A 9,305-nucleotide genomic window follows, 5' to 3' on the forward strand; every position below is an offset into this window, starting at 1 on the left:
TGTTGCTGCTACTGTACAAATATTAATGAGACCACACTTACAATATCATGTGCACTTTTGGTCCCCTTACTTGAGTCGTTCCATTGGAGGCAGTTCAGAGGAGGTTCACTAGATTGATTCCAGAGATGAGCAGTTTGTCTTAGGAAGAGAGATTGGGCAGTTCAGGCCTATTCTCTCTAGAATTTAAAAGAATAAGAGGGGATCTAATTGAGGTGTACAGGATGATGAGGGGGAATTTACAAAGTAGACGTGGAGAGCAATGTAGGGCAATCTAGAACAAAATGACATAGTTTTAGGGTAAGGGGAAGCAGATTTAGAACAGAGATGAGGAAAAACTACTTCTCTCAAAGGGTCATGAGTCTGCCATCTAGCCATCTGAGCTAACTGACCCCACAAGAATGCAAATGGCATGGGGAAGCCCTGAGGGTGGGATCAGTAGGAAATCGTAGGGTTATAAGTGTGCAGGAGGTGGTAATTACCTATGGAAGGGTCAAAGGATATGGTTATTCTGGGGCTTGAAAGGAGTGAGAGAGAGGTTACTGTTTCTCGGTAGCTAATAGGAAAAGGGTCGATATAAGGAATGGGATGAGTGGGAGATGTGTCCTGTGGTATAAGTGCATTGGGATTGGGATTGCAGATGGGAACAGCATTAGAGCCAAACAGATTAACACAGTCACAGCCATGATATGTGTTGGCTTCTTTTTGAATAATATCAACTGAGGTGATAAAGGCAGCTGTTACCTGCTGTTCAACCTATAGATTATTCATGATGCCTGCAGATTGACAAAGAGTGTTTATTAAAAAAAAGATTTTATTTGAGTTAAATTACAGAATCCTCAAAGAATCACAGAATTCTTACTGCACAGAAGGTGGCCCATCGTGTCTGTACCAGCTCTCCAAATGAGCAATTAATTTAGTGCCACTCTCCCGCCTTCTCCCGCTAACCCTGCACATCTTCCTTTTCAGATAACAGTCCAATTCCTTTTTGAATGCTCGATTGGACCTGCCTCCACGCTCTCGGGCAGCTCATTTCATTCTTAATGACTCACTGTGTGAAAACAATATTCCTCATTGATTCTTTTGCCAATGATTTGAAATCTGCGCCCTCTCGTTCTCAAGCCTTCCATGAGTGGGAACAGTTTCTCCATATCTACTCTGTCCAACTGCCCCCCACCCAACCCCACCCCTCCCACCTCCCATTACTTTGAATGCCACTACCAAATACATGTATCCTATAAGAACAGAATCTCACCATTAATTATAGATCATGTACTGTCCCACTGTACAGCTCTGGCTCCTGTGTCAGCGAAGTATAAACAGCTTTATAAGTCTGTACAACCCTCAGTGCTGAGGGTCTTTGTTGTGGCTTAGTCCTCTTGCAGTCTCGGTGCAATTGAAACAAATGGAGCCTGAGAACATCACTTCCTTCGACCTGCCCCAGCAGGAAATCCGTAACATCCGGAATCTTCCATATATCCGTTTTCTCATCATATGGAGGCATGAGGTCATCCGAAAATGGAAGGTCATCACCAAAGGGCCAAAGCTGCTCTGGGGCCACGAAGTCACCCCGCAGCTGCCTGGCACCACATTTTACTAAAAGACCGGCACTCCGATTGACCAGGGGCAGGGCATCTAAATCGTTAGCTACCACGTGCAAGTCTGTAGTTAACAAATACTGAGACAAGGTCTTCCCCAGGTCATTGGAATCACACATAACCCGGGGGCCCAGAGGGCTGGTGTGTAAAAAATGCAAGAACATCGCATACTCGATGGCCAAACGAAATCGGACTTCCCAAGTATTAAAGCCGCGGCGATCCTCCTGCTCCAAAATAGAATTAACGTTGATTAACGAACCGAAAGGATGATACTCTGTGAGAATCGTGTGATCTTCTTCGCAGTATCCCAGCAGTTTAACCACGTACACAGTCTGTAAGCCTTTCAGCATCTCCAAGCCGTGAAAGAAGTCATTGCTGAATTCGGAGACGGCAAGTCGAGAGAGAGTCACTTGGTTTCCTTTCCAGTGTGCGAGGAATACCTGCAGGACAAACAGAGGCAGCTGTGAACGTACAGAGACCACTTAAAGAGACAGTAATCTAATTCTAAATTGTACCAGCAAAACTGCAATGTCATGTGTCAATTAATCCTTGTGTTCAAATCACTCCCTCTTGGTGGCAAGGTGACACAGTGGTTGGCACTGCTGACTCACGACGTCAGGGTCCTGGGTTCGAGTCTCGGCTTGGGCCAGGATATGTGTGGAGTTTGCACATTCTCCCCGTGTCTGCGTGGGTTTCCTCCGGGTGCTCCAGTTTCCTTTCACAGTCCAAAGATGTGCGGGTTGGGTGGATTGGCCATGCTAAGTTGCCCCATAGTGTCAGGGGGGCTAGCTAGGGCAAATGCTTGGAGTTGTGGGGATGGGGCCTGGGTGGGATTGCGGTTGGTGCAGACTCGATGGGCCGAATGGCCTCCTTCTGCACTGTAGGGATTCTATGATTCCATCTTTTGATGAACACTTACAATATAGTCAAGCTCTCATAAAACATTAATTCGTTTTTCTAAAGACAGAACTTACAGAGATTCATAGGGGTATCTGAACAGGATCTCTGACATTCTGCCTGGTTTTGCAACAGTGAAGTGTTATTTCCTGCTGTCCCAGGCTCAGATGATTTCAAGACACATATTTCAATTAAGTTCAAGTGAAAATTAATTTTGTATAGCTATTTTTTAAAAAACATTCCCTACCTGTTCAAAGGGTATGGGGCAGATAATAAAAAAACATGCTGTCCTGAAGCCTACCTGATTCTATTTTCAAGGGTGGTTGTAATGGATGCCCAGTACTTCACTCAAAACAGGTAACTTGAACGAGGGTCCTATGTGTTCCTCCAAAACAATGGTGCCAACCAACATTCCACCCACTCACGCTGTCACCAGCCAGAGAACAGAGCGATGGGCCCAGCATTGCATGGGATCAGCAGGCTGCCAGCATTCACTGAGCGCGGATCAAAGGAGGCGGGAAATTCGGCAGCTCCCCATGGAGTTAAGCTGGAAGTCAGCATTTGGAGGAGGAAGGAGGCAATCTGAGAGAGGGAAGGACCTTTGGGCAGCTGGTGCATAGATCTTTGTGAAATCAAGAGCAATGTGTACACCCCTTCTGACCCAGGCAAATCAACATCAATGACTCTCATTCGGATGCAGCCTCATGTGGTCCCTTTAAGGAGCATTGCTTAGATCAATCCACAACCAGTGTCGAGGGGCAGAGCTTGCACAAACATCATCCATCCATTAATACTTAATAGCTGTACCGAGCTTACCCAGGACCAACCTCTACACCCACCACCCCTCCTCCTATCCCCATAATCCCCGCGCATTTACCATGGCCAATCCACCTAATCCATACATCTTTGGACACTAAGGGGCAATTTTAGCATCTTTGGACACTAAGGCCAAACCTCTACCACCTCACCCTCCCTGGAATCATGGCGGGCGAGGTTCCCAGAATAGAAATCTCTATTGGCCTTGAGGGACATGAGGTGTTAATTGACTAAGAATCAATTTTACCATGGCCAATCCACCTAACCCGCACATCTTTGCCGGAGCACCTGGAGGAAACACGCACAGATACGGGGAGAACGTGCAAATTCCACAGTCACCCGAGGCTGGAATTGAACCTGGGTCCCTGGCACTGTGAGGCAGCAGTGCCAACCACTGTGTCACAAGCCGCCCAACACTTCCTACATTACAAACAGTGACTGCAGCTCAGAAGTAATTCATTGGCTATGAAACATTTGGCTGCGGGGTGGGGTGGGTTGGCATTGGACCGACACTATATAAACGCAAGTCTTTCTTTTGAAACATGATTCAGAGTAAAAAGAAAAAGACTTGAATTTTTCCTTCCAGGCCGGGGGTACAAAGTTGGGACAATTCTTGGCTCCGCAAACCTGACCCAAGATAAAGTGCCCCGGAAAGTCCGATTTTCGGTCCAGGGCGGCAGTTGAAAATGGGGGTCACGTCGGAAGATCCCGGAATGAGTGAGAAGGTTGCCAGGTGTGGACCTGGGCAGGAGGCTGGCCTCAGTGCACTGGCATCATGTCAATGTTTAAGAAAAATATAAAGCAGGCCTCACCCCTCACACCCACTCACCCCCATATATTCCCTATGCCCCATGCATGGTAACCCTTACCATCTCATGTCTCCCAAAGCCCCTCATACTCTCCATGCCAACCTATGCACCCCACCCAATCCCCCATGGTCCTTTATAGCCCTTATGCCATCTTAGTGCCAACCCATGCCCCAGTTCCCATTCTTGGTCTTACACCTACCATGCCAACTCACTCAGTGTCCACCATGGGTGGACCTCAGGAGTCATGCTGAGATAACATAACATAACACTCTTAAGTGTTAACTGGAAAATTCACAATTTAAAAAAAACACATTCTTTAATAAAAATGCATTCTCCTCAATTAACTTCCTTTAATCCCTTACGAAGCAAGGATTGGAATTCATAGTCCCACTTCAAAGAGTTTACAACCACTTGGAGCTGTCAATCAAACAACAAAATTATAGGCATTCCACTGTGATAATGAAAAGTTGGGAAATCAGACATGCAACACTAATCCTGTAATGATAACCCTCAGGCTTATGTCAACAGGGTGAAATAGCAATCAAGGTTTTTTTAGCCCTGCAGACAGGGCAGCTTGAAAGCTCCTTTTGACAGTTCATTTGGCTGATATGTTGACAACTCCTTTTGACAATTCCAAGAAGTGCCAAAATGAGTCTAAGCCCTCTTTATGCACATTCATGTCTACTCTTAACAACCCCAAAGGGCACCTGACCTCCCACAAAGGGGACCTGGGACCATATCCAAAAAGGTATCTTATCTCTGCTAAGAACTCTGACAGCTTTAGACATTCTCCTCCTAGGTTTAAAGTGCACAGGTCATGCTTTGGACATCTGTCTCTCTCTCCACAGATGCTGCCTGACCTGCTGTGTACCTCCAGCATTTTCTGCCTTTAGTAAGGAAGGGAGAGCTCACCTGCTTGACAGCACCATGTCCCATCAGCTTCATCACAGTCACGTCACTCCATATCATTTCACAGGAGAGCCAGGAGAGACAATCCTTCATTCCTGCCAGTCGAAAGTGGCCATAAGGGCATGAGTCCAAACTGTTGTTGCTTTCGGGTCCCTTTGCCCAAAGCAAGTGGTGAAGAAGTTCCACCCTGAAGAATGTGGTGGCTGTAAGGAGGGCAGCGACAACAGATATCAGACCCAGGGTCATCCTTTGAAGCATCAGAGGGTGGTGGTGGTTACCAACTGATGTCCCCAGCATCTTCAAAATACTTTGCTACCTGCACAAGAAGAGTTCAGATTGATAAAGGATGGGGCCAGTGATATATTAGAATCATAGAATCCCTACAGTGCAGAAGGAGGCCATTCAGCCCATAAAGCCTGCACCAACAACAATCCCACCCAGGCCCTATCCCATCAGCCCATGCATTTACCCTGTTAATCCCCCTGACACTGAGGGTCAAAAGGCACTCCAGCATATTCTCTTCCACCTTCTTCCGTCGGGAAAAAGGTACAAAAGTCTGAGGTCACGTACCAACCGGCTCAAGAACAGCTTCTTCCCTGCTGCCATCAGACTTTTGAATGGACTTACCTTACATTCAGCTAATCTTTCTCTGCACCCCAGCTATGACTGTAACACTACATTCTGCACCCTCTCATTTCCATCTCCACTGCGTAATCTATGAATGATATGCTTTGTCTGTATTGCGAGCAAGAAAAAATACTTTTCACTGTATACCAATCTGTGTAACAATAATAAACCAAATCAAGTTTTAAAGTTTATTTATTAGTGTCACAGGTAGGCTTACATTAACACTGCAATGAAGTTACTGTGAAAATCCCTGGTCGCTACACAACGGCACCTGTTCGGGTACACTGAGGGAGAATTTAGCATGGCCAATCCACCTAACTAGCATGGCTACCATCCACCTAACTGTGGAAGGAAACCAGAGCACCCGGAGGAAACCCACACCGACACAGGGAGAATGTGCAGACTCCGCACAGACAGTGACCCAAGCCGGGAATTAAACCCGAGTCCCTGGCACTGTGAGGCAGCAGTGCCACCTAAAATCACCAAAAAAACATGGACAATCCACCTATTCTTACTCCAGGCTTTTGACTAGTTGGGGTGGTAAGGACACCCAGAAGATTATAACGCAAAGCCCATCATATTCCCGTGGTAAGCAGGGAAATCAATGATCTGCTGTTTGATCTGCATGTATAGGCGAATACGTTCTTAAAATATGACATTTATTCTTGAATGAGTCTTCTTGAAACCTAACCCCTCCCTTCTCCAGAGGAGGAGCAACATATCCCTAAGAATGGGACAGGCTCTCTAAACTGGCCTTTTCCGAAATAAAAATTCACTGAAAACCATACATGAGATTGAGGTTTGGTTGCCAACTCTGGTTGCACATAACACTGGGGGTCTCATTCCACGACTTCTAAACTCTTTATGTTTTGCCCCCCACAAAACAGTCTTATACCCTACACTTTTATAACTAATAAACGAAGGTGTACAGATAAAATTAAAGCAAAAAAAAATTCTGTTTGTTCCTTTATATCCTAACAATAGCCACGAGATTTCCCCTTTAATTCCGGGAGACTCCAGGACATTCCGGGAGGGGTTGGCAAGCCACTTTGATCCACCATTCGGTTGCCTCTTTAGTTTGAAGGGTCGGATGTTAAATCTTCGGCCTTTTCCATTTCTGAGGTTGACCCCGGGCCTCCCCCGCGGCCCAAGCGGCCTCTAAACCTGGGCCGGGCTCAGGCTCACCCTGTCCCGGGGATCACAGCCTAGGCCGGGCCGCTCGGGACGGACAGACCGGCAACGGGACTGAGAAATCTGCTCCCGTACCCACCCCAGCAAACCGAGCAGCCACCCGGCTGGCAATCCAGCGCAGCTCCGCAGCAGCGCTGCCGCTCACCCGCTCCAGCGGCTCTCCCAGTGAATGAGAGACACAAAGAGAGTCAAAGACAGAGAGACCCAGAGACACAGAGAGAGAATCGGAGACAGACAGAGACAGAGACACAGAGAGAATCAGACAGAGAGACAAACCCAGAGACACAAAGAGAGAATCAGAGACAGAGAGCCACAGAGAGAGAATCACAGAGAGAGACAGACCCAGAGACACACAGAGAGAATCAGAGACAGAGACACAGAGAGAATCAGACAGAGAGAGATAGACCCAGATACACAGAGAGAATCAGACAGAGAGACAAACCCAGAGACACAAAGAGAGAATCAGAGACAGAGAGCCACAGAGAGAGACAGACCCAGAGACACACAGAGAGAATCAGAGAGAGACAGAGACACAGAGAGAATCAGACAGAGAGAGATAGACCGAGATACACAGAGAGAATCAGACAGAGAGAGATAGACCCAGATACACAGAGAGATTTCAGACAGAGAGACAACCCCACAGACACAAAGAGAGAATCAGACAGAGAGAGATAGACCGAGATACACAGAGAGAATCAGACAGAGATAGACCCAGATACACAGAGAGATTTCAGACAGAGAGACAACCCCACAGACACAAAGAGAGAATCAGACAGAGAGAGATAGACCCAGATACACAGAGAGAATCAGACAGAGACAAACCCAGAGACACAAGGAGAGAATCAGAGACAGAGAGAGAGCCACAGAGAGAGAATCACAGAGAGAAAGAGACAGACCCAGAGACACAGAGAGAGAATCAGACAGAGAGAGACACAGAGAGAAAATCAGACAGAGAGAGAGAGAGAGACAGGCCCAGAGACACAGAGAGAGAATCAGAGAGAGAGACAGACCCAGAGACACAAAGAGAGAATCAGAGACAGAGAGAGAGACCCAGAGACACGGAGAATCAGAGAGAGACAGACCCAGAGATACAGAGAGACACACAAAGAGAGACTCAGAGAGAGAGAGATCCAGAGACACAGAGAGAATCAGACAAAGAGAGACAGACCCAGAGACATAGAGAGAGAATCAGACAGAGAGAGATAGACCCAGAGACACAGAGAGAGAATCAGACAGAGAGAGACAGACCCAAATACACTGGGAATCACACAGATAGATAGAGAGAGAATCCTACAGAGAGACCCAGAGATACACAACACACAGACTCGGACAGAGAGGGAGAGAGACAGAATCACACAAACACAAGGCTTATACAGAGAGAGAGAGAGAAACCCAGAGACACACAACCCAGACACAGGGAGAGAAAGAGACAAACAGAATCTCAGACACAATCCTCACAGAGAGACAGACTCAGTGATTGAGGGAAAGACAGACACAGGCCCAGAGAGAAAGACACTTTCCACAGCTAGACAATGAGAAAATACCAGTCTGCAGACACAGACTCAGAGACAGACAACTCCAGATGCAGAATCAGAGAGAGACAGACAACCCCAGAAAGATCCAGAGACAGACAACTCCAGACACAGAATCAGAGAGGGAGAAAGACAGAATCTCACAAACACAAGCATCACAACGAGAGACAGACTCAGAGGGAGAGCCATACACAGACCCAGAGAGAAAGACACCAAACCAGAGCTAGACAGAGACTCAAAATACCCAGGCCTGAACAGAGAGAGATGCAAATTCGGAGACAGACACCCCAGACACCAACTCAGAGAGATTTGATTTGATTTGATTTATTATTGTCATATGTATTAGTATACAGTGAAAAGTATTGTTTCTTGCATGCTAGACAGACAAAGCATACTGTTCATAGAGAAGGAAAGGAGAGAGTGCAGAATGTCGTGTTACAGTAATAGCTAGGGTGTAGAGAAAGATCAACTTAATGCGAGGTAGGTCCATTCAAAAGCCTGATGGCAGCAGGGAAGAAGCTGTTCTTGAGTCAGTTGGTACGTGGCCTCAGACTTTTGTATCTTTTTCCCGACAGAAGAAGGTGGAAGAGAGAATGTCCGGGCTGCGTGGGGTCCTTAATTATGCTGGCTGTTTTCCCAAGGCGGCGGGAAGTATCGACAAGATAAGAACATAAGAAATAGGAGCAGGAGTAGGCCATCTAGCCCCTCGAGCCTGCCCCGCCATTCAATAAGATCATGGCTGATCTGAAGTGGATCAGTTCCACTTACCCGCCTGATCCCCATAACCCCTAATTCCCTTACTGATCAGGAATCCATCTATCCGTGATTTAAACATATTCAACGAGGTAGCCTCCACCACTTCAGTGGGCAGAGAATTCCAGAGATTCACCACCCTCTGAGAGAAGAAGTTCCTCCTCAACTCTGTCCTA

At 46.9% G+C, this 9,305-nt stretch overlaps 1 protein-coding gene across 2 annotated transcripts; it reads right to left on the reverse strand.

The window, feature by feature from the left end:
• Positions 1-799: 799 nt before the first annotated feature.
• Positions 800-7,301, reverse strand: pomk (protein O-mannose kinase). 2 transcript variants are annotated; one of them, XM_078224159.1, is made up of 3 exons: positions 6,924-7,301; positions 5,030-5,342; positions 800-2,035 (listed from the first exon to the last, which is right to left on the reverse strand). In XM_078224159.1, exons 2-3 carry the CDS (start codon positions 5,321-5,323, stop codon positions 1,259-1,261), a joined length of 1,071 nt encoding a protein of 356 aa, XP_078080285.1. In that variant the 5' UTR covers positions 5,324-5,342; positions 6,924-7,301; the 3' UTR covers positions 800-1,258. The 2 variants fall into 2 exon arrangements, with proteins under 2 accessions (XP_078080285.1, XP_078079373.1); XM_078223247.1 differs by having other exon boundaries at positions 1,216-2,035; positions 5,030-5,338; positions 6,920-7,301.
• Positions 7,302-9,305: the final 2,004 nt, after the last annotated feature.

The sequence above is a fragment of the Mustelus asterias genome, chromosome 1 (assembly GCF_964213995.1).
Source record: "Mustelus asterias chromosome 1, sMusAst1.hap1.1, whole genome shotgun sequence".
Classification (NCBI taxonomy): domain Eukaryota; kingdom Metazoa; phylum Chordata; class Chondrichthyes; order Carcharhiniformes; family Triakidae; genus Mustelus; species Mustelus asterias.

Excerpts from the sequence above, each read along its gene's own strand:
- pomk (XM_078224159.1), bottom strand. The coding sequence starts at position 5,323 with ATGCTGGGGACATCAGTTGGTAACCACCACCACCCTCTGATGCTTCAA. Across the intron at positions 2,036-5,029 it reads GACATGGTGCTGTCAAGCAG|GTATTCCTCGCACACTGGAA; the intron begins GTGAGCTCTCCC and ends TTTGTCCTGCAG.